The sequence below is a fragment of the Grammomys surdaster genome, unplaced genomic scaffold, assembly GCF_004785775.1.
Source record: "Grammomys surdaster isolate TR1022 unplaced genomic scaffold, NIH_TR_1.0 184, whole genome shotgun sequence".
Lineage (NCBI taxonomy): Eukaryota > Metazoa > Chordata > Mammalia > Rodentia > Muridae > Grammomys > Grammomys surdaster.
This window is the reverse complement of record NW_021604629.1, coordinates 3,412,396-3,437,663: the sequence shown is the minus strand read 5'-3', so window position 1 is coordinate 3,437,663 and position 25,268 is coordinate 3,412,396. Positions and strand designations below refer to the sequence as shown.

General features: G+C 48.3%; 1 protein-coding gene across 2 annotated transcripts in view; it reads left to right on the top strand.

The window, feature by feature from the left end:
* Window positions 1–11,008, top strand: part of Sbf2 (SET binding factor 2) — a 307,253-nt gene extending 296,245 nt beyond the window's left edge. For both annotated transcript variants that reach the window (XM_028768018.1, XM_028768017.1), the window contains 7 exons: window positions 1,719–1,846; window positions 3,549–3,782; window positions 4,675–4,779; window positions 5,968–6,161; window positions 6,688–6,775; window positions 8,732–8,863; window positions 9,521–11,008. In XM_028768018.1, the coding sequence (XP_028623851.1) occupies window positions 1,719–1,846; window positions 3,549–3,782; window positions 4,675–4,779; window positions 5,968–6,161; window positions 6,688–6,775; window positions 8,732–8,863; window positions 9,521–9,619 (980 nt within the window). In that variant the 3' untranslated portion in view covers window positions 9,620–11,008. The remainder of the gene's footprint in view (window positions 1–1,718; window positions 1,847–3,548; window positions 3,783–4,674; window positions 4,780–5,967; window positions 6,162–6,687; window positions 6,776–8,731; window positions 8,864–9,520) is intronic.
* Window positions 11,009–25,268: the final 14,260 nt, after the last annotated feature.

Below are 25,268 nucleotides of genomic sequence, written 5' to 3'. Positions count from 1 at the left end.
GGGAGGGAGGGAGGGAGGGAAGGAAGGAAGGAAGGAAGGAAGGAAGGAAGGAAGGAAGGAAGGAAGGAAGGAAGGGAGGAAGGAAGGAAGGAAGGAAAAATGAATGAATGATTAATTTTCATCCTGTATCGCACATGTTTTTTTAAAAACTGCCTAACCTATTTAGAATCCTAGAATGTCATTACCAAAGGGTTCTCTATCCAGACTGGCTCAGAAGCCCGTCCAGTCTGGGTGGCCTAGTTGGAGTCTTTCCTTGATGGGTAGACGTACTAATTATGCAACCTACTCAGTCACCCAAATACTAGTTACCAACAGCCGCGAGAACCATCCTCCTGTACCTTCCAAAGTCAACGAGTAGAGACTAGGACTCTTGGCCACCACGGTTGTATTTTATTAGTCCTACCTCAAGGTTTCATCAGAAAAGCCTCATCACCATGTCCACTGTCTTGAAAGAATAATGTATTACTGTTTTGGAATTGGACCTTGATAGGGTTGATGGTGCAAACATTTTTTTTAAAGTGTTCTCTACATTTGCATATTACTCTGAGACAGTCATCTGGATACTGAAAAACAAAAAGAGCCCATTGTCTATGGTTCCAGTCACCAGGTAGCACCAAGATGAAAGAGGAGAGGAGTGTGTCCTGAGAAACAGAGGCCACCTCTTGCATCTTCTGTCTTTCTCCTGTCTGAAGCCTATCTCACGGCCTCCAGGGTGCTCCTTTCCCGGTGAAACCGTGAGACAACTTAAACTCTCAATGACTTACACCTGAGCCTCATCCCCGGAGATGCTGATACAATTGCTCTGAAGCAAGACATGGGCGTTGAGATTTTTCAAATTTTGGCTTTTCTAATGTGATCAAGGTTGAGAACCACCGAGCAGGACTCTGCAGTTAAAAGACAAGGAGGGAAGAACAGAGTGGAAAGGAGACAGTCATCGGTCTTGGGGCTCACAGTTAAAGGGATTTTGAATAGCCTAGGGCCTGAGCCGGTCTCTTGTGGTAAAGTTAACTTTTCACAGGATCGTTTCCTGCAAAGTAGCACTGCCTTTCCAGCATTGTTCTTGTCTCACTTGGCATATATACATCCCTCCCTCCCCCGTAGAAACAAAGAGTGCTCAGGCAGGCATGTGGCACACACCCACTGCAACCCCAGCACTCAGGAGCAGAGGCAAACTGCTCGGTTTGAGAGCAAGTTCCAGGACAGCCAGGGCTACAGAGAGGCCATGGGGAGGGAGTAAGATGTAAGAATCTATGTTTATTAAGTCACTTGAGACAGAACACACTCTCTGCCATCCAGAGTCTCTATGACTATCATTGTCATACAAATAAACTTTTCACCAAGAATATGCTTTAAATTGCTTCATAATAAGTTATTTTTAAAAAAAAAAACATAAAATTATGTTTTCAACTGAGCTTCCTCTGTTGACTAAGTCCATTTTCTAATAAAAAGAAAAAAATGTGTAGCCTGTCTACTGGCTCCTCTGTGGCTCCACATTCAGAAGCAGGCGTAAGTGGGAAAGCCCCTGATACCCCACACTTCATCCAGGTTTGGCTAACTTGTCCCTGCTTTTTGTTAGCAGGTAGCTTTTAAGATTTTTGCACATTTGTTGCTACTTTCAGGACTATAAGAAATATTTCACTTTTTCTTCTTCATGTTTCATGCTTTTAGAAAAAAATTCTTTTTTTTTTCATTTTGGCTGATTTTTTTTTAATTTTCAGGAACTTTATTTGATGATAAAGGTGACAAGCATGCCAAGAAAGGAGTTTGTATCTGGGAGTGCATTGACAAGATGCATAAGCGGAGTCCCATCTTCTTCAACTACTTATACTCACCCGTGGAAACAGAGGTAGAGTTACAAAATCATTTGTCTTTTTCTAAATGTGCTGTATAAAAGTTTCCCTTCATTTTCGTATATGTAAGCATTTGAGTGAGTTTTATCCTGAAGGTATTTAAAAGCTTGAGGCGGCATAAGTTTGGGTCATAACGGAAATGGGAGACTATTCACTGAATACTTGATGAGAATCTAGGAGCTAGAACTTAGAAGGGGTAATGTCAACACACTCAAAGCAAAGAGCTTTACCAGTGAAGGATTAAAGGTGTACCACCACAGCAGGCCACAGTTGAAATTTTTAAATGCTTTAGTATATAATAAACCTAAGGAAGGGCACTGACATTTGAACCGCAGCCCAGAGGACAGCATATCTAAGGGGCAGCAAGGCATGGTCGTATGCATCTGCATGATCTAGTCCAAACCTGCAACAGGCAGCTTTGACTGCCTAAAGCTGGTGCTGATGACTCAGATCTCTAGAAGAACAGCAATTATTCGTAACAGTTGAACCATCTCTCTAGCCCATGATTTCATCTTTTACTTATTCGTGAGACCCAGTGTGGGCACATGCCTATGATCCTAGCATTTAAGTGACAGGAGCAGGGAGAAGTGCCAACCTCCTGTACATCGTGAGTTCTAGGACAACCTGAGCTACATAGCAAGACTTTGTCTCAAAAACATCACTAAAAATTATTCCTGGATGGGAACAGTTTTATACAATTCACAAAACACTTGGGATCCGGGAAGGTGTGATAAACAGAGCTTCAGTGCTTAGGGGATGCAGAGTCCCTGCCCTAGCCCAAGCACTTAGAACTCTGTCTGGCCTTCCTCCAGTGGAACCTTCAACAAGAAACCAAATGCTCATTTTTAAGTGGTGTCTTAGTTTGGGTATCATTACTATGAAGAGGCACCATGACCAAGACCACTCTTATAAAGAAAAACATTAGGTTGGGGCTGGCTTACAGTTTCAGAGGTTCAGTCCACTATCAGCATTGCAGCATGGAGGCTAGAGAAGGAGCTGAGAGTTCTACATCTTGATCCAAAGGCAGCCAGGAGGAGGGTCTCCTCCTTCCTGGGCAGAGCTTGAGCATAGGACCTCAAAGCCACCACAGTGACTCATTTCCTACAACCAAGGCCACACCTCCTAATACTGCCACTTTCCTTGGGCCAAGCATATTCAAACCACCACAGGTGGCTTCTCATCCAGTCCTTGCTCTGTGTACCTCCACATTCCTGGCCTAAATCCAAGCTGCTCCTTAGGCTACTTCCCAAGTCATCCTGCCTTGCCAGCGCATGAGTGCCAAGGCCTAAAGGAACCAAGTGGCTGCTTGGCAAGGGATAAACAGAGCTCAGCTCTGTGGCCTAGGGTATACACAGATGATTATGCAAGGCCGGGGTGGGAGGAGAAGGCTAAGCTGAGGCCTGTAAGCTGAAGGACCATCTTCCCCTGCGCCACTACTTCCTACTCTAGAACTACGAGTGACATAAGAACCTTTTATTTGAACTTGACCTTCCAAATCATTAGGAGGTTACATTTATTGGAGAAGGAAGGTTTTAACATGTTTTATTTGATGATTTATCAAATATATAAGTTTTAAATATTTAGATGAATTTATAGACACTTACTTTGTACTCTGTAAATATAAGGAGCTGCCAAGTAGTGAGTACCAAGTACTTCAGGGTTGAGGCGAAGTTACATTTCAGCGTTTTCTTTAAACAGGCCCTGAAGCCTAATGTAAATGTCTCCAGCCTAAAGAAGTGGGATTACTACACAGAAGAGACCCTGTCTGCAGGTCCGTCATACGACTGGATGATGCTGGGCCCCAAGCATCTTCCCCACGAGGAGGCAGATGGAGCTGGACAAGCCGGGCCCCAGAGTCAGAGGAAGACAGTGTGGCCGTGCTATGATGATGTGACCTGCAGCCAGCCAGATGCCCTCACAAGACTCTTCAGTGTAAGTCAGCCGTGTGTAGACACACCTACAGGTACTCTGAGCTCCAGAAGGCAGCTCAGACTTACATACTTACGTCTGTAATGGCTCCCTTAACTCTGGCTTGTCACAGATAGCAGTCTGAATCTAAAACAGCCAGCCTTGACCCCATGCCACAGTGGACACCACACTTAAACTGTTGGCAAAGGCGCCCCTCAAAGTGACTCTGTAGTGCTACAAGGAAGCAGCTGAGAAAACAGAACCATTTGCCTGGGCTGCCAGGGCTACTTGAGTTAGCTCTAGGCAATAGCTTTTGTGGGTGCTTTCCTTCCCTTGGTTAGAAATATAGAGAAATAGCTTATGGCCTGGTGAGACACTTTATGCAAGGCACATTCTGGAGCAGAGCCATCCTGGCAGTAGCCATCCAGGAACAGCTTTGTGTTCTGATGTGAGCCAGACAGTTCCTGAAGAGCCCTCTCTGTTTTCAAGCCAGGAAGAATACGCTGCAGTGATGGCTGTCTCAGACCCCTGTCAGAGGAAAATCATTTTCATGAGAATCTCTTGGTTCATTCTTTGCACATCTGGTTTGATGTTCCAAAGTTGAGGAGCTCCTCTCTCTCAAGAAAAACTAGTACCTGCCCAGTCCTTAGGGCTGGGACATGGGCCCACAGTTGGCCTTTAGCTTTGGTCATCAGATTTCCTACAGGCTGTCTAAGAGTGAAAGTGTTTGAGACACAGACTACATTTCTTACTATTTAAGTCAATCTGCTGAGTCCTAATAAGTCATGAAACCCAGCTACACTCTAGCCACACTGCTCATCTGGGCCTGGTACAGAGGAAACCTGTGCCTCTGGGTACATCTTGACCTACCATGAGATATTGCTCTGTCAAAACTATCTTTTTAATTTCTTTGCAGGAAATTGAAAAATTGGAGCATAAATTGAATCAGACTCCTGAGAAATGGCACCAACTGTGGGAAAAAGTTACCATGGACCTCAAGGAAGAGCCAAGAACAGATCATGTGAGCTTGCAAAAGGACCCTGAGCTTGGGATGGCGCTAGGTCAGATGGAGCCCACAACCTGCAACCCAGCCATGCTTGTGGTCAGAGAAAATGGTAGAAAGAGGGATCATGCCCTGGGGGTCCAGGGCAGAAGGTTCCAGATGACCAAATGCGTCATGAATGTCTCGTTCCCCACAGTGACATAATGCACATGTTTCAGGCTCTTGAGTCCAGAGGAAATTACTGGGTTCTCTCTCTCGGTGCCACTGTGGTCTCTGTTGACCTACCACAAGGGACAGGGAATGCCAAGCCTATGGTTGCTCCAGAGAAACAAGCACAGAGGAAGTATTCTAAGATGACAGCTCATGCTACTTTCTGTTTCCCATACTTCCTTTTCTGTTTGCTTTCTGTTTCTTCTTCCCTGTTTCCTATTTCTGCCATTAGAAATGTTTATCAAGCACATATGTCCAGGGCACTGAGCCCTATGCAGTCCAGTGAGTGTGGTTTGTACCTCATGCATGAGGAGGAAGGTAGAGAAATGTCAGTTACTAACTGCCAGGGCCACCACTCAGACCCTCAGCAGACCAACTCCCAGCCCCGCCCAGGAAGTGAGGACTCGTGAGTGTTCTGAAGAGCATGTCTGGTAGGAGAGGGCAAGACGAGTGAGTGAGAAGACAGCCCTTGATCAAAGGGCCTGGGCTGGGCCTTACCTTCAGCCTTCCCCCCACCACTGCTCAGAAACTGTTAGTGCTTGGACATAAAGCACCATCAGCCAGAAATAATGGATTGTTTCTAGATTTTTTTTTATTATGAAAGTAAGTTGTATTTTTAAAGTAACAATACACAGAAGGTTATCAAAAGATGTATAAACTAGAAATAAGATACTTACTGTACGTGATATTTTAAACCTGCTTTGTTGGCATGCATGCCACCCATTTGCATCATTTTGGTAGTTGTCTAAACTCCATCAGAAAGGAACAGCAGTTGTGGGGTTTGTTTGTTTGTTTATCGGTCCCCAAATAATAAATATTTAGTTTATTTCTACTTTTTGTACCCAAAACACACAAACAAACACAGGATAAAGTCTTTGTACACATGTTGGCTCACAAGTGAGTTTTTACCCTGAGATACATTTGAATGAATGAAATTATCAGGCTTTAAGAAAAGCCACTGGGAAACTTTTCTAGCTCCTATTCTGTCTTTTTCAGTCCCTAAGACACTCATCGGGGTCCCCAGGAATTGTGTCTACCAACGTGCCTTCCTATCAGAAGAGGCCTGCACTGCACCCGCTACACCGCAGCCCCAGCGAGGATCAGAGTACCACCACGGCCCCGTCTAACGGCGTAGAGCACAGGGCGGCCACACTTTACAGCCAGTACACATCCAAGAACGACGAGAACAGGTGACAAGCTGGATCCTGCCGTGTCAGCCTAAGCAAGCCCTGTGCCAAACAGCCTTTGCAGACTCAAAATGGATTTGCTTTCGCCCTTTGGGTTTTAGTTTTCTTAAATGCTTCATTTAGATGATTCTGTGGCGGATCAATATTTAGAGATGATGTGTCAGGAAATACTTTTTCAATAGTATACATCACAAATCCTACTCATCTTGGCTGAAAGAAAAGAATTGACTCACAAAAACTAGGGATGCCAAGGGCATGCTAGTGTCTCTCATGATGTCTTCAGACTTCTGTTTCCAGCTCCGTTTTCCCTCAGTATTACAGCATTCCTAGCAAAGCAGAAAGCATAGAAACCAAGAGTTCCTAACCAGGAGAGTGTTGACCCCAGCAGACAGAGTCAGCCTCTCCCCAAAGAGCTAGGGACTGACTCCAAGGAGGGCTCTGACTAGGGAGACAGAAGCCTGACAAACAAAAGCCAACATTCTTGTTTGTTAATAAAGGTCAGAATAAACTGTTTTGTTTTTTCTTCTAGATCCTTTGAAGGAACCTTATACAAAAGAGGAGCACTGCTGAAAGGTTGGAAACCCCGCTGGTTTGTTTTAGATGTAACAAAACACCAGGTAAGACCCAAAGACACTGCTCTGCCCAGGCTGTCTCCGTCCCTGCTTGTGTCTTTCTCACACACAATCTGCTTACCCAGGGCCTCACCTATGCAGATGGTGGCTCTTCCTAGGCCCCAAATGCCCCTGAGCCCTGGCAGTAATCTTTGGAAGGAAGTTTTAAAGCAGTCTCTACCTGGAGCACAGCTAAGGCAAGACAGTTGAGCCCAGGGTGCTCAGAGCACTGGAACTCTGGTACATAAATGCCTCATCTTAAACGTCTGGAAGCTTCCGGGAGCTTTAACCTGGTGCATGAATGTAGGCACTTGTGTCTGCCCAGTCCCTTCCAGGGTACAGCTGTCCATCATCCTTGCTGCAGAAAAATCCATTTATGACTGAATTTACTCAACAGTTATTGCACCCCACCTCACTGCACTGGTTACTAAGCGGGGCACTTACTAGAGTAGGAGAGCACTGGGAGGGAATGTGCCCACCCAGCCCTGGGAGTCACAGCAGGCTAGGCTAGACCTTCCTTAAGACATCTCTGCCATGCTTTTAACTATGGCTGTAACTGCTACAGGTTAGACTTCCCGTGGTGCTCTCTGCTCCTGTACTCTCCATCCGCCCGTAGCACCTTCATTACAAGAGCACTGCCACCTCTGCTTCAGGCTGACTTGTTTGTGGTCAGAATGCAGTATCAGGAAGGACCTCAACTGTGGGACAGCATCAGGAGGACCCCTTCCAGGTCAAGGCTGGTCTGGGGCCACCTTTTCCTCTGGTTCAAGTGCTTTCTTGGTTTTTTTGTTTGTTGACCCATATGAAGACTGTTGAGATTTTCAAATATACAAACAGAAGCCCTTTTTAGAGTAGCATTTTAAAATAGCAGTGTCCCTGGAATCACAGAACCCTCACTGTGTAGAAAAGTTCCATTAAACCACTAAATATAACATAGGAAAAATCATGATTTTACTATAATTTAAAATTACATCAAATTATACTTGTATTCTTAACCAATCTTCTGGAGTTCTTTAGCATGGAAAGTGTACGGTTTTCCATCTAGTCCTGCTGACACTGTGCCTGGGGCTGGGGGCCGAGCCACGGTGATGGAAAGCTGATCGCATTCCTGCCGTGTACACTGGAATCCCGACTGGGCCAGGAAGGCTTTCACCAGCAAGCTTTTAAAATACTTCATCATTTCTTCTTATTCCAAAGTAATGCATGGTTATTGTGCCAAACTTAAACATCTCAAAGAGCTGGCAGCTGGGAGCTGTCTGTGATGTCCCTCGGCGCCCTTTTAGACTGTGTTTTTCTCCTTCCAACTTGCTGTTGCTTTGAAGCCCTCCTTGTCCTTTGTCCATGCCAGTCCATGCTGCGCTGACGAGCAGTTCCTGTCCTGTGTAAGGCAGAGGTGGGAGGGGGCTACACAGGCACACGTATCCTTCACGTTAGTCCTCATCATCTTTCTAAGAAGGTTTCTGAAAGCGTATGGGGTCCTCGCCTCTGTAGTGTTCCTCAGCCAGAGGAAAGGCTGGACGGACTCTTGTCATTTCAGTTGTTGGGCCAGGCTGGGGCGACTCCGCTGTCTGTAGCTCGGTGGTGTTTCTTCTGTGACTTGCTGTTGAGATCCTTTTTCAACTAGATTGAAATCAGCATCCAGGAATTTCTTTTCATGAGGTTTTGTTTTGTTTGTTTGTTTGTTTGTTTTCTTTAAGACAGGGTTTCTCTGAGTAACAGCACTGGCTGTCCTGGGACTCACTTTGAGGACCAGGCTGACCTTGAACTCACAGAGATCCACTGCCTCCCAAGTGCTGGGATTAAAGGTGTGTGCAAGAGGCAGCCAGCGTTGTTAATGCTGGAGTCTTCTTCCGTGCAGAGTCAGCACCTACCAGCAAGGTGCAGAGGAATATGATCAGATACGGTCTGGAAAGCCATGCCATGTCCCCTTTCTGTGTCCTATCTGTCTCTTTTTGGTCCTAGCTGCGATACTATGATTCAGGGGAAGACACAAGCTGTAAAGGCCACATTGATCTGGCTGAAGTAGAAATGGTTATCCCTGCCGGCCCCAGCATGGGAGCTCCAAAGTACACAAGTGACAAGGCCTTCTTTGACGTAAGTTCCTCTTACCTGTTCTGCACGGCTCTCCATGACCTACAAACATTACCCCCCCCAGGAGTGGGTAGTCACTAAAAAGGGGTGTTTAGTTGAGGCTGTGGGTGAGTGGCAAGTAAATCCCATGACTTTCCTTTCCACACTGCCCAGCACTGTCCCCTCCTCTGCCTTTGCTATAGCACTGTCACTGCCCATAGTCACCAGAGTGAAGAAAGGACAGTCAGTGAGGGTGGGAAAGGATGGACACAAGGACAGCCAACATCTTCCGGAGTTGTCTTTGATGAAGGAGATGGGGATGGAGTCCCAGGACCAGCTGGTGCCTCTGGCCTTTCTTACATAGCACCAAAGTAAGAACAGTGTGCAAAGCTCTCAGAGGAGCTGTGCTACCCCTAACAGAAACTCAGAGCCAGGGAACAACACCATAGCCTATAGAGGGATGGAGAATGTAGTCTATCACTTTATAAAACTCTTCATTTTAAGGACTAGTCAGGGACTAGATAAGTCATCTGTTTGCATGGCCCTTAAAATACCCAAAGACCCACTCATGATGTTAGAACTGGCAGTTATGTCTGTCCGGGATGGGATTAGTTTGATACTCACCCAAAGCCAAAAAACAGTCCCTGCTTATATCTCCCCTTCTGTCATTTGGTTCTGTAGCTCAAGACCAGCAAACGAGTGTATAACTTCTGTGCCCAGGATGGGCAGAGTGCCCAGCAGTGGATGGACAGGATCCAGAGCTGCATCTCAGATGCCTGAAGCCCATGTTAGACAAGCACGAGAGGAGCTAACGGATCTGCCTGACAGGGTGATGACGGTCATCCCAGGGCCCGAGGTTCTGCTTACTCTGTCCCCTCTTGAAGCAATTTCCATGTCACACAGGTCTGGGTAGGAGGTCTGGCCCTCTCCCTGCAGCATTCCAACAGGATTTCAGTGGCTGGGATCAGAGGAGGCCCCCAGACCTGCCGTTGTCATCTCCTAGGCAAGGTGGCTCCCACTGAGTCCTCAGTGCCAGCTCTCTTGTTCTCCAAAGCCATAACTTCCTTCGAGAACTTTTGACAACAGAAACCCAAACCTTCAAAGGTCACTGTAATCCACATAGGTCTCCCATCAGACATACCTACTTTACTGCCTGATCTTTGAGATGCTTGGCTCCCTGGTGCTGCCAAAAGGTGCTTTCATGGTCCTTGCCCAGAGCTTCACAGCAGGAGACATCGCTACTCAGTGGCAGGCAGAGGGGACTGCAACAATGGCACAGTGTGACCTGAGCCAGTGCAGGAACACTGCTTCAAACCACCAGTCTCTGAGGACACAGCGCCTGGGTCCCGTGTTCTCTCCTGTTCCTGACAGCTTCCTATAGAGTAACAAGCAGGAGCAGAGCGTGCGACCCCGCGGAACACTAGCACTGAGCTAACCTAGGAGCCAGCTGGACAGACAGACAGCTGCTGCCAGCACACGTGGGACAAGGCCAGATAACTAGACAGTACTGCTTGTGAGAAGAACTGCTCTCACAGCATCCCAGTTCCAATAACCTTGTTTCCTTAAGCCTAACTCAAGGATGCTTTTCACCTGTGGGGAACCTGAGCAGCCACTGCTGCCGCTGGCCCCAGTGGCTTGATCAGTGTGTTTGTTTTGAAATGTTAATATGTTAAATACCGAACTAATATTTCAAAATATGTATATATGATTTCTATATCCTGATTTTTTCAGATAGCCTGCTTATAATTTAATATAAAAATAACTAAACTGATTCATAAGATTTTAGTAATAAAAGGTTGTTTCCTTTTTAAAGAATAACTACTTTGTAGATTAAAAATAAATCGAATTTTCAAATTAAAAATTATCAACTCACTAGAAAATAGAACTGTATTAATATATAAGAAATTGGGAAAAAATGAAGGAGTTTTTTATCATATTCATTTTATAAATTCGCCACCTGTGAAAACGGTTCTTGCACATTATTTGTATTTTCTTTGTATATGAAATAATTTTTTGTACTTTAAACTCTGGAGCCCATTGTACTTTCAGCTCTTTGAAGCTGTGCCCACTACTGCTTTTGTAACTGGATTCTTTTAACTCCCATGAAGGCATTGTGTGCCATATGCTCACTAACCACCCAGAATTAAATTTATTTCCTAAGAAAAAGAACCTCTTGAGTGCTGTGAAGTCAGGTCCGCTCTGCACTGTGCCGTACTCAGGAGCCACATGGGGCCAAGGCTCCGTCTAAACTCTGGCTTGGGCCTCGGAAGCAACAGAGATGCTGGCCTGTGGCCATGAGCTTCTGGATCCCAACACGGCTCTGCGACATTCGGGGAAAGCCTGAGGCATCCTCCTGCTCCCGCAGTAAGCTGTGCCAGGTGCCAAGCTCCTACCTCTCCTGAGCCAGTTTCCTCTGGTGTGTGGCAGATTATAATGATTTCAGGCTGAAGACACTGAAATCTTGCTGGGTCACAAACTTTTCTGGGTTGAAGAGTTGGTTTCTGCAGGGGACATTTTGTCCAACAGTCTTTGGAGTTTACCTCACATAGCTGAAAGGAATGCTGGTCCTGACATCAGCCAGGAGCTTCAGCACCTTAGGTGAAGCAGTGCCAGCCAGGGGGTCACAGGCCTCCTCAGTGGTCAACCTAGGACCTGCACAGTGCCATACTTTGTCCCTGAAATTCTATGAGGAGGGAAACTGGAATTGGGGGCTGAGCCGGTTCTGTGTTCACAGCCTTGAGCTGCTCTCCATAGCTGCAGTCAGAACAAAAGGGAGCGGGGAGAAAGGCCGAGGCTGTCGCTGGCCCTGCTTGTGGCTCTGGAAAGATGCAGTGAGGCTTGCTAGCACAGGTCCCATTGTGGCCAAGCCCTATATCCTCTCAAGTCCTTACCCACTGTCCCTACTCCAGAGCCAGCGCTCACTCTAACCAAGCTGTTATTGTGTTGTGATTTAGGAGTTATTTAGTAATACCATCCTAGGATGAAGACATTGTGAGGACCTCGGGTGATAAGCAGGCAGTGCCCTCATAGGACTGTGGGTGTGTGCCATCACATGCAGGCTCCTGTTAGTGGCATTCTTTATATACCCCCACATACTCAGAATGCTGTTTCAAAGTCATTGATACAAAACTCATCACGAGGTGGTTCATATGTTGTTCATACTAAGTCCTCAGAAGCCAGGGTGTACTTTACACATACAGCGTATCTCAGCTTGGACTGGTGCTGTCTTTTCTTAGATATTAGTTCTGATATGCAAATTGCATGTCATTTTTTTCCCACACAGTCCTATACCAAGTGGCTTGTCCAACAATTCAGTTTGGTTTTGCTATTAACTCCCCAGAGAGAGCACAATGTGCGTGGGTGCATAAGACCATCCAGCTACACATCTGTATGCTCCCAAGCCTTCTCCTTAGACTCAAGAATCTGCTAGAGCAAATACCTGAAAGTTTACCCTGAGACATAAACCTGGGCAGTTAAATGGAAATCAGATAGTATGTAAGGTAAGAGGGTCTTAGTTCAGCAGCCTGGTGGCCAGTCCACCCTGACCTCTCCTAGTCTGATTGTTGAAGAGTTTCAGTAATTCAGCCGCATGACTCCCCCACTCCTGATACAAGAGGAGGAACTGAAAAGTCCCACCCTCTCTTTTACTGCCACACCTTTTTGGTGAGGGGTCCCCATCCCAAAACTACCTAGCAGTTCTGCCCTGCATTGTCCCTTAGCAAATGCAGACATGGTTGAAAGAGGCTCGTTACAGATACAGACCCTCCTGTCACTCAAGACAGCAGCCATGTGGCGTCTGTTTGCACAGCTCTGTATATTGAGCCCTGGACGCTTCCGCAAAGCCCTGTTCCTGCTGCTCCTATACTAGATGACACAGTTGAGGCAGGGTTGGCATCAGGAAGGGCTGGTAGCAGGACACTTGGGTTGCCATCTTTTAATTAAGTGTGTGACCTTGAACTAATCCCTTAATTCTGCTGGACTTTGACCTATGACATAAAGGATGCATGGGGCCAAAGAGGTTTGCTCATGTGTAGAGCACATGAGGCACTGGGTTCAGTCTACACAGATTCCAAATGCAAACTTTACCTTAGCAAGAACTTACATTTTCAACTGAAATATAAAAGAGCTACTGAAAAGAACATAAACTAATCACCTTGTTAAAATGAAGATTCCAAAGGTCAGGGATGCTACATGGTAGCACAGCATGGGCTGAGCTATACCACACCCTGGCTCCCATCCCCAGCACCAAAGCAAATAGGATTCTAACTGAACAAGTGTGGGTGGGGCTGCCATCGCAAGAGTGTAGCAGGCATGCTGTCTCGATCGTCAGAAGCAGGTACACACAGAAGAGAGGACATACAGAAAGAGCCAGAAGCCACGATGCAAACCAGACCTTTGGCTCACCTTCCAGGGATACTGACCTATTCTGAACATAGCTTGTTCTTCCTAATTGCACAGTCTAAGTTAATCAGACATCTCATGACCACGTTCCAGAGACCTACTGAATTCCCAGTCCAAAGATACAGGTTCCTCCCAGTGGTGTGCCAGGCCAGGAGACATTGCAGGAATAGGTGCAGCTAAGTCAGAGTTGTCATCACACTCTGTTTTGTTTTGGTTTGTTTTTTCTTTTTTGTTTTTCAAGACAGGATTTCTCTGTATAGCCCAGGCTGTCCTGGAACTCACTCTGTAGACCAGGCTGGCCTCAAACTCAGAAATCTGCCTGCCTCTACCTCCCAAGTGCTAGGATTAAAGGCATGCGCCACCAATGCCTGGCTGTCATCCCACTCTGAATGACTCATGTCCAAAGACCAGTAGACAAGAGGAACTACTGCATGCCCAATGGAACTGAGCTTTGACACTGCCTCCTTAGTGCTGGGATTAGAAGCATGTACCACTATCATCCGGCTAGCATGTGTCTTTTGTACTATGTATTAATGCCCTCAGAAAGCACCCAACAATATAGAACAGGCATTAAATAAGCAAGTGGGGATGATTTGTACAGCTCACAGGTGCCCATCCTTGTCACTGCCTGCAAAGCAGGGAAAAAAAAAAAAAAAAAAAAACTTTTGAGTTTGAGACCAGCCTGGTCTACAGAGCTAGTTCCAGTTTAGCCAAGGATACACAAAACCTGTTGGGAGTGGGGGGAGGCCATGTCTACTCCCACATCGATACCCAGCCACATATGTCTCCCCACCCCATCTCCCCTCTCGTTCCTTTACTGACCACATATCCAGGCTTTAGGATTTCCCAAGTACACGTATGTATGTGTGGTGCCTTGGACCACCTTTCCTTATACACAAAAAACAGCCAAGCACTCCCCGAAACTCTGCCCACAGGAAGAGTTTTCTCTGCCTTAGGTATTTTTCTCATGGTGAGACATGCATTCGTGTGTCAGATGACAACCCTGTAGGAGTTGGGTCTCACTCCACCATGTAGGTTCTGGGAATGGAACTCAGCTCATTAGGCCTTGTGGCAGACACCTTTACTTGCTAAAACATCTCACCAACCCTCCCTGCCTTTTCTACTAAAGTCAGGGGGTCCTGTCTGTCTTTATACTTGGTCCCATTAACCAGGTCACCCTATCCATAAACCAGACTTGGGCTTTTCCTTCTCTTCTAGCTGATCACACAGGACTAACTCTAAATGGTCATGTGTCCAGGCAAAAGAACAGGCTCTGTTCTCATTCAACGTGCTCGTTCCCTCTGGCCCTGCCTAGACTCACTCCCAGATGGAAGCTTTCTCTGTTCCAATAGACTACCACACCCATCTCTCTTTAGGACTTTGAGAGTCTGACAGAAGCCCACTCAGAAATAGCAACTTGACGTAGTCACCAATGTGCATACCTCTGTAGCTAGGATGGTCTGAATGTAGGAGTCCCAAGTCCAATACAGTAATTTCTGCACAAAGTTTGCCACACAGTCACCCAGTCTGGCAAATCACTGTTTGCGCCAAAGCTTGAAACTTTGGCTGAGTCCTTTCCTCTTGAGGGGCCCCTCTACAACTGCAGCCTTTCATGCCACCCAGAATTAATATGATGCCTCTGACCTCCGAAAAGTTCACTTGACACAATGCTTTCTTTATTGGGGCATTTCTTTACCCAGATGGGGATAACCCAGCATATTCCTAACTACTGGACCCTTAAAACAGTGGCTCTCCGCTGAGTGTGGTGGCACATTCCTTTAATCCCACCACTCAGGAGGCAGAGGCCAACCTGGTCTACACAACAAGTCCAGGACAACCAGGGCTCTGTTACACAGAGAAAGCCTGTCTTGAAACCCTCCCCCACCACCACCACCAAAAAGTGGTTCTCAACCTTCCTAATGCTATGACCCTTTAATACAGTTCCTCATGTGGTGACCCCCAACCATAAAAGTATCTTGTTGCTACTCCATAACTGTAATTTTGCAATGGTTATGAATCATAGTATAAAAAGCTGATGTGCAGGATATCTGATGTGTGACCCCTGTGAAGGGATTGTTCAATCCCCAAAGGCGTCACACCCAGTTTGGGGACCACTGCCTTACAACCTTCACCGGAGCTGGTCTCTTCGTTGTCATGGGCTCCACAGGCCTGTGAGACAGGGTTTTATACAAGGCACTCCTGGTGTATCCCATTGGCCCACGTGATATCATTAACACAGGAATGGCTTGGAATTGTGGGGACCCATTCCAGATGGTCCCGGTCTTCAGACTATAACAAGAAGTAGGAGATTTAACACAACCCATGGCAAAGCCACAAATGGATAACAGTTATCTCAAGTGAATGTGAAATACATCCAAGCCTGTTTTCTAATTGGAAGGGAAAGGACACATTTGCTAAATGAGATGATACACCACAAACCTCTCCTGTGGCCAGCCTAGAACCTGCTGTTAATAAGAACCTGCTGTTAATAAGGGTCTTTATTTATTAATCGGTGATGTGAACTGTCACATAGCACCGTGCTGCCGCAGGGTGACCACTGAGCAAGTCTGAGGTGGCCTACGGTCTCCCTCAGGGCCCACTGTGTATCAATGGAGTCAGACTGGTGTCACAAGTGAAGAAATAATAGGGGCCAGCACCCCTAAATCCTTTGGATTGCCAGTGGCGGCGCTAACCTCTGACAACCACCGCAGGGAGGTGCCATTTTTATTTATATCCGCCACAGTTAAGGCAGCAGACTGACAACTCAGGAGAAGTTGGTTTCTCAGATTGCCAACAGATGGACCGGGATAAGACTTTGAGTATAGTAAGTGTTAATGTCAACTCAAGCTCCCTTTGCTAGTCTTTGACGTTTGTCATCACCTGCTGCCCTCCCCTGTAAACACACAAGTAAATGGCCACGTATAAGGTCCCTGCCTTAGTAACACTGTGACAAAAGCAACCTAAGGAAGGAGGGGTTTCCTTTGGCTCATGGCGGGATGGTACTGTGTGCTGTGTGGAGAAAGCATGATGGGGGTTTCGAATGGCTGGTCAGTGTGCACCTAGGCTGGGAGCAGGAAGGAGGCTGGTACTCAGCCTGCCTTCCCCTTTTATTCATCTTGGGACTCTAGCCACGGGCTGGGGTTACCACATTCAGAATGGACCTTCGAGCCTTAGTTGAATCTCTGTGGACACAGCACACAGACACACCCAGAAGCATGTTTCCATGATTATTTAAACCCCATCAAGCTGGCAGTGGACATGAGCAGACCATCATAGACCTATTACAGTTTGCATATGAAGTGTCCCCAAAAGCTTGCACACTGAAGGCTTGTTCCTCAGTCTCTAATCTAATGTGTCACATGCCAGGGGCACTAGATCTGTCTACATCATTGAGTGATGCCCACGTTGATTCAGACTTTTTCTTTAAGATTTATTTACTTTATTTATCTGAGTACACTGTAGCTGTCTTCAGGCACACCAGAAGAGGGCATCGGATCCCATTACAGATGGTTGTGAGCCACCATGTGGTTACTGGGAATTGAACTCAGGATCTCTGGAAGAGCAGTCAGTGCTCCTGACCACTGAGCCATCTCTCCAGCCCCTGGTTCAGACTTCTAAGAGCTACCTCAGCAGAGACTGCTGTCTCCCCACAAGGAGCACTCTCATGCCCAGGACGCTGCCTTTCAGCCCCTTTCACTGAGCATCTCAAATCCTAAAGTCAGGTGGGCAAAGTCAGGTGGGCCAGGCCTGCCCCAAGCAGTCAATTCTCATTAGTCTCTCAGAGTGACCTACCATGTCTCCAGATTATTCTAGAATTCAACATCTAATCCTTGGCAAGCCAAAGGATAAGTGGAGATGCCTTTTGCCTTAAGAGCTGAGGCCTCGGTTACCCTCAGCACAGGGCACACCTCTCAGCAGGCTGCTTGCTGTCTATAGCTTAGGCCAGAGAGGCCATGGTGCCAGTGTCCTCAGGGACATGAATCCCTAATCCTCACTGGTGACAGAGCCATAGAACCACCCCACCCCCAGCCAAGCTCTTCAGCTGCTGCCAAGTGGCCTCTGGACTTACACTGCAGGAGACATGGTTTCTTTGTCAGCCACCACAGAGCCCTCAGCCCTCCCTCCTTCATGACAGCCTATGGTACTGACTGACAGAGCACCATCACATAGTCCATGGTAACCAGGAAGTCCTTCAAAGGGCACCAACACGTCCCCACTTCGTCCATACCTCCAATGCTGACCCGCCATGCCTGCTACAGCAGCCTCTCCTAGGGGGGACTTTTCCAGTCACTTCATAGTGAGTCCATTCAGCAGCTGACCCAGAGATCACCTGTCTGTCAACCAGGATGGGCTGGGCTGGGCTCCCCTTCTCATCTGTGGGAGATGGTCCCAGCCCCCATCGACCCATTTAAACTGCCTGGACCATTTAGATCCTACAAGAACAGACACCGAACTGGCATCTGATATGCGAGAGACTTATTTCTAGGGAAACAGCTGTGAGGAACAAGGGCAAGGAGTGGCTGTGTGACCAGGATGCAGGTGCAACCCCATGAGGGACACAGGGAAGGCAGGAAGGCTATATGGAGAACCATCAGGCTCCAGGAAGATACCTTATATAGCCATTTACAAGCTGTAACAAAGCTATACGGGCTTGGGACGTAGTTCAGTTGGTAAAGTACTTACCCAGCATGTATAGCACCCTGGGTCCGATCCCCAGCACTGCAGACCTATGACCCCAACACTGGGAGGTGGTAGTGGGAGAATCAGAAATTTTAAGTCATCCTCAGCTACGTAGGAAGTTTGGGGTCAGCCTGGACTAACTACACAAGACTCATCTTTAAACAAAAATCAAAATTGCCATGAAGTTTTACATCGTCCAAGAATGGACATCCTTAGTAACCAGCAAGAGCAGCCCATGGCCACGGTGATGCACCTCAGAGCAGCTGGGCCAGCTGACAGAAGCACTCAGAGCCTTATCCGAGAGGGTACTGCCAGTAACGTAGAGTTAGCTCTCTTGGAGCTCTCTGCCCACAGGAAGAAGTGCCAGTGCCCATGTACACAGATGCTTCTGGCCGTGGGCAGTTAACCCCTGATTTCTCTCAGCCTTCTGAGAGAAAGGCTTCACCTGCAAGTAAGGAATAAAAACTGAAAAAATGGCCTGACTCGGTGATGAAGTAGGAGCCAGGAAGCCTGGGGACCTGAGTTCAGTCCCTGAGGGAACTGACTCCTCAAATGATGGTCCTCGGACCTCCACGTGTGCGCTGTGGGGCTCAGGTGTTCATGTACCACACGCACACACACGCATGCACACACACAGTAAATGCAATAAAATTTGTATTTTAAAAACTGAAACAGCCAAGAGGTGATGGCGCACAACTTTGATCCCAGCATTCGGGAGTCAGAGGCAGGCAGATCTCTGTGAGTTCAAGACCAGCCTAGTCTACAGATCAAGTTCCAGGACAGCTAGGGCTGTTACAGAAAGACACCCTATCTAGAAAAAACAAAAAACAAAACAAAATTTGAATATATAAATGCCCCCTCTCTTAACAATGGTTTGACTGAGTGTGTTTGTTCGTTTGTTTGTTTGTTTTTTACTTTACAACAGTGCAGAATACAAAGTCAGTAGAAACAGTTCAAATGTTGACCTTACATCTGTTCCCAGGATAAAGGCATACGGCATGTCAGACCTTTATCCTGTAGGGCGGAACCTCTTTCAGTGAGTAGGGCACCAAAGCCAGTGTGTTGTCTGTCCATCAGCCAACAGCATTTACTAGTGCTATCAGGCCACTTAGTGGGGCCCAGTGTAGCTCCCATTCCCAAGGGGATGCTACCGATGTCCAACAGTGCACTGGGTTGCTAATCAAGGATGCTAATCAAGGATGCTAATCAAGGATGCTAATCAAGGATGCTAATCAAGGATGCTAATCAAGGATGCTAATCAAGGATGCTAATCAAGGTTGCCAAACAAGGGCCAGGCAGTTAACACATCTTCATCTTATACTAGTCCCTACTTAGGGTGGATTAAACAGAACAGATCCCCATAAGCCAAGGGATGTCCGTATATACAAATACTACGCCAATTAATGCTTCAAACTGTGAGCCCGGTGGGGTTTAGCCAGCTGCATAGTGACATTAGGACCTGCTGGTCCCCAGCTCTCCTCAGGGATCTACAGTTTAGGATTCAAGAAAGTCACACTGTAAGGTCAAAGTCAACCATTTGTGTGGCACCACAAAAAATGGTCTCCACGTTCTAATCCCCGGGACATGAGACCCCATTGTATCCACGGTAGAGGACAAAGTAAGGTTGCAGGTAGGCTGGCCTCCAGAGGTCATCCTGGACAGATGGACCCGATGCCACGACATCGAGGCTTATCAGTGGAGGATATGCTGGAGCGATGCCAGCAGAAAGACTCGGACAGCCACTGAGAGCCCTGAAGATGGAAGGAAATCTTGAGCGGGGAGCACACAGCCTCCGGAAGCGCTCAGTAACATGCTGTCTCTAGTCGCTGGCCATAGCGTCATGAAGTTACTCATCTAGCCTATCAGACAGGTGCCGAGGATGTAGGGAGGGGAGGAGCCCTGGACGAGGAAGCCTGCTAGGATGGCATAGGGTTAAGAGTCAGACACACGGCAGAGGTACCTCAGAGAGTATGAGCCGGTGTCTACAGAGGTGTGTGCATGTGATAATGCAGTCATGTGCACGCACCAGCAGTACTGTAAAAGGCGTGCGCATTCACATGCACACAAACCACACCCTGGTGACATTAACACTTACAGCCTTTCAGACATGGACCCACCCTCACCTGGTTCTGCCAGGTTCTGGTGGCCTCTTTAACACCACTGGCTGAGTTAGTCGATGGGGGGATAGGGCTACCTGCCATGCCCGTCTCTAGCCTGGCTGAGGGTAAGGGGGGTGGGGGCCTAACCAACAAAAGGTAAAAACATTTCCCTTCCCAGGACCCCAGTATGTGAGGATCCTCCAACCGCCGGCCTTTTCCCCACCCCAAGCCTAGGATAGCGCCTACTGTGAAGGAACTGATCACACAAAACCCTGGCCACATGTTTACATAGTCAACATGCATCCCTTGATGTTCCGTGCTGATGCCTGCTCAGACACTCTGGACCCTAAATAAAGTCTGCAAGTGTTGTACCCAGGGTATCCAAGCTGTTCAGGTAAGGACAGGCAGGAGCCAGCAGAAAGGCACAAGGAATGCACAGCCTGCACAGCCTGCCTTGGGGCAGAGACCCGAGGCATTTATGTTGGCTCTTAGATAAAGCGATGGCTGGGCAGAGGTGAAGTGGGGGAAGGAAAGAAGCCCGGCCAGTCTCAGGGATCTCCGGAGTGAGGCGCGTTCAGGACAGGCAGGTTGGGAACTGTTGAGTCTGTTCAGACTTGAGGAGGCAGAAGATCTGGGTAGGTTAGGCCCTATCTGGTGGGACTGTTGAATGGATTCCCAGGCAGCCGGGAGGGGAGAGCTGGCCAGGCAGGGAGAAGCCAGGCCCTGACAGGACATGTGTATTAGGGAAACTTTTCAGGGGGTTAAATGAACTTGTCTTAGGTCACACAGCACAGACTCGTGGAGCTAGGATTTGAGCCTAGAATTGTCTGATTTTATCCTGTGTGCCCTTCTTTCCAGCTAGGCCAGAGAGGGAGGGACCCTGTCAGCCCTGCCTGGCCAGGCTTCTAGACAGCTGTTCAAGGCTAGGAGTCCCCTCCTGGGGGACCAGACAGGACATAAAGTTCCTTTTCTAGGAGGAACTTGAACCTCCTAGTAGAGAGCAGGGCCCCAGCTGATTTAGGCCCTCACGTCCTCTGCCTCACACAACCGGAACACTGGAGAGGCACTTCAGCCATTCGGCATGTGGGGGCCCTTGACTCACTTCCAAGAGGAGCCCAGCCAAGCTTGTTCCTCCCCTCCCCACGCTGCCACACAGCCCAACCATAGCTGAGCCTTCTAGGAAATCCAGGCCTGGGCAAGTAACAAATGGATGGCTCTGGGCTCAGGAGGTGGTGCCTTGCGACCCTGTGTGGGCCAGGCTTTTCTCTCCAGGCTCCTGTAGCCTCGCTCTTCTGGCTTCTGGCTTCCGGCTCCCACTCTGCAAGCCTTGGCCTCAGCCAGCCACGGTTTCAACAACAGATCCCTGGACTGCCCCCCACTCTGGCCACAGCAGATCCATCTCCTCATTCCCCGAGGTCCCCTGAGGTTCGACGTTCTGTACAGCCCCAGCCAGAGGAATGTGAGCCATTCCCGGCATCTCCTCCCCTGCGGCCAGCCTGGAGAGAGGCTGGGGCCTCTGGGCCCTGCTGACAGGAAATTAGCTGGGCCTGGCCTTCCCCACTGCCAGCTGCTCTGCTGACCCTGACCTGTGTTTTCTGAAATTTGATCCTGCGAATTTCAGAACCTCTTCCAGGTCCCCAGGAGGCCTGTGGATCTCTAGCAAGCCTGTACCCCGCATTCAGGTTGGCCCCTCCTGCCCTGCAGAGGGCTGGACCTGAGACTGGGCTGGATGAAGTCTGCAGCTCTGTCCTGAGCAGACCCCACTCCTCTAGGCCATCGACCCCTGATGTCCCGTAAAGTGCAGCCTAGAGACAGTGGCTACAATATGGAGGACTGAAGCAGTGTCCCCAAGACCACTCGTGAGACTCCTGTGGGCTGAGGGGCAGGAGTTCAATCCCAGCTTAGCAGACTGAAGCGTCAAGGGACACTCAGCGGGGACAGCAGCATGTGCGTGGGAGAGATCTCTGCAAAGTGATGATGGAGAAAGATGCACACTACAGGTCTGGTCATGAAGAATGAGTGACAGCTGTTTCAAAAGGGACCTTCTAGGTTTCCCAAGCCATACCCCTGGTTGTGTGATAGCCCCTCTCATTGAGCTCAGGCTGGGAGAGGGGGACAGCAAAATCTCTGCAACCCAAGGCACCAAGAGCAGAAGATGGGCTTTCAGAGACTCTCAGAGGAACATAGGAGGCAGAAAGGTAGAAGTAAAATGGAGCCCTGGGAGAGCAGGGTCGTGAGAGATGTGGCTGTGTGGTGGGAAGTGAGCCGCACAGAGGGGACGGGGGGGGGGGGGGGGGGGGGGAGACAGCAGGGGAGGGCACACACTTTTAATCCCAGCACTCAGGAGGCAGAGGCAGGTGGATCTCTGTGAGTTTGGGACCAGCCTGGTGTACCTAGTTCCAGGACAGCTAGGGCTACACAGAGAAACCCTGTCCTGAAAACCCTAAAAAGGAGGAGGAAGAAAAGGAGGAGGAGGAAGAAGAAGAGGAAGAAAAGAAGTTTGCAGAGGGAAGGCTAGCCAGCTCAGCAGCCTGAGCTACAAGAGAAAACAGACTCAAGAATAAAAGGCCAAGGGCCTACCCTACACTTGCCTAGGGGGTTTAAGGCCATGGGTTTGATGTCCAGCATCTGAATAATTAAATAAACAAGGGAGCAAGCTGTGGTGAGAGACCCAGTGTCCCGGGGTTACCAGTGACTCAGGTGCTATTGGCAGATCGGAGGGGTTGACGCCAGGCTGCAGGATGTAGGGAGAGATGTGAGTGGAGAGGAAACAGACCAGATGTGCAAGAATTACCTGGGGTGATTTCTGGGAAAGCAGGAGGAGGATGGAGAGAGAGGCCTTTGTCTGCAGGCTACTGAGTATAGCTGTGGGTAGCAAAGGTCTCTGTTGAAGAGGTTGACTGAGCTGGCAGAAGGACAGTGACTGAGCTAGAGAAATGTACAACCCTCAGTTACCCAAGGAGGCAGGGACAGCTCTAGGTCACCCCCATTCCCATCTGACCTGAGAAGAGACACTGATGCAGATCTGAGGTTAAAAGAAGGTGGATTACCACCCAGGGAGGTGTCTCCAAGGTACAACAGGCACCTGGGACTGTCTCTAACCCTGCAAAGGGGGTTTCTGGCACTGAGTTGGCATTGGCCCCACTGTGACTGTCCTGTCCCCACAACTCAGGCCTTGAGACCTCACTGCCTTTGGGTACTTTCAGCCCTGTCTGAGGTCAAGAGTTACCAAGCTGATCCTTGATGGCCGAAGTAAGTGCCATCTCTACCCTGTGGGCCTGCTGGAGCCATTGTCTGGGACTCTGCTAGGTGGCATCCCTGGGGCCAGAGGCTACAGGTCCTTCCTTGTCAAGGGCCTGCAAACCAAGAAACCCATGTCTTCTGTCAAGCCACCCCCGTACCTATCATGCCTGATCTATGTTCAGAATATTGAAGGACATTGTGGGGTTGGTTCTCTCTGCTTCTCTCCAATCTCACGGCCCGATACCACTAGGTGTCCTTCAGTTTGTTCTTACCAGGCGTCACCTAGCACCATGACTCAGACCCCTCTCTCCTGTTCACGGATGAGCTTTGGTCACATGAATTCAGATGCCATCTAAGTGACATAGTTGCAAACTTCATGTCCAGCTCAGGCCTTTCCTGAACTCCACACACAAACACACACACACATTTCACTATCTCCAATATCTCTTCTTCTACACACCCTAACTTGAAGTGACTGAGAGTGAATCCTGCACCCTACTCACAAAGGAAACCCTCATCAGAAATGGAAACTCATCTTTCCTGACACCGTGGCCAGTTTTAGAAGCACCATTTGTCTGAATTTGCCTTTTCTCATGCCAGCATCTCCACTGGCAGTCAATCAAAATGTACCCTAAGCCATGCCTCTCTCCCCGCCTCCAGCAAAGCAACCACTAACTAGGAGCAAAGGGCCGGGTGTCAGATCCTATCCGTATCCCTGCCTGCCACCCTCACCTTTCTGCCTTTATCTGGAACAGAAGTCAGAAGTGAGCCATCAAGCAGGGTGAAGTTAAGTGGCCTGGGACTCTTTTGAGCTGGGGTCATGCCTCACCTGCAGGCGCTATGCTTGTACACCCCACCCCAAACAAGTGCCTCCCCACCTTAACAACATCAAACTTGGACAGTTTCTATTCAGATATCTTCCCAGTACAGCCTAGTCTGTGGAAAGGAGAGCTGATCCAGGGTGCATACAGAGAGGCCAGACCATGTCCTCAAGTGAACTTTTAGGGAAAATCCCCTGTTTACTATCTCACGCCTGTGCACAATTGGAGATACATATGATTAAAATCAGAAGCATTGTGGGAAGGAACTTATGCAGTAGAAAAATTACATGACCTGTCAATAAAAAAGAACCACCCTCATTAAGCTTCTTAGCAACCAAACAACTCCTTCCCCTGAACCCCCGTAAAAGGAGCCCAGGGCCTCTGGGCCCCGGAGTATCTTCACTCTCAAGGTAGCTGCTCCCTGGCTGAACCAAGAACCTGGCAACACCTGGCTCAGACCCAACCAGCAGCAACAGGCATCCTTCTAACAGCTTCATGACCTGTCTTCTCTTGCCCTGTCACCCCAGCTCCCACTCCATTAGCTGCACTGGCCTCCATGTTCCTAAAGGAGTCCCCATCACGAAGCAACTACAGGTGCCACTCCCCCCTTCCTTTTTTTTTTTTTTTTTTTTTGGTTTTTTTGAGACAGGGTTTCTCTGTGTAGCCCTGGCTGTCCTGGAACTCACTCTGTAGACCAGGCTAGCCTCAAACTCACGAACTCAGAAATCCGCCTGCCTCTGCCTCCCAAGTGCTGGGATTAAAGGTGTGCGCCACCACCGCCCGGCATACTCCCCCTTCCTAAAACTTCTTCTCCCCTTCTCCCAGGCGTCTTCAGATCTCTGTTTAAATAGGTTTGTCAGACACACACACACACACACACACACATGCATCAGAGCACCCCCCACAACATCAACCCCACTCTCTTCATAACCCTTGCCCACCTTTCTCCTCAGCATCAACCATGTCAGCTCACTGTCTGGCCTCTTTAAGAAGTCTGCTTCCTGTGGGGTTGGGGGGGCTCAGGACCTTAAATCCAGCACATGGGAAGCAGAGACTGAAGAATCTCTGAGTTTGAGGCCAGCCTGGTCTGCAGATCAAATTCCAGGATAGCCAGGGCTACATAGAGAAACCCTGTATTAAAAAAAAAAAAAAACAAAACAAAAAAAAACAAAAAAAAAAAAAAAA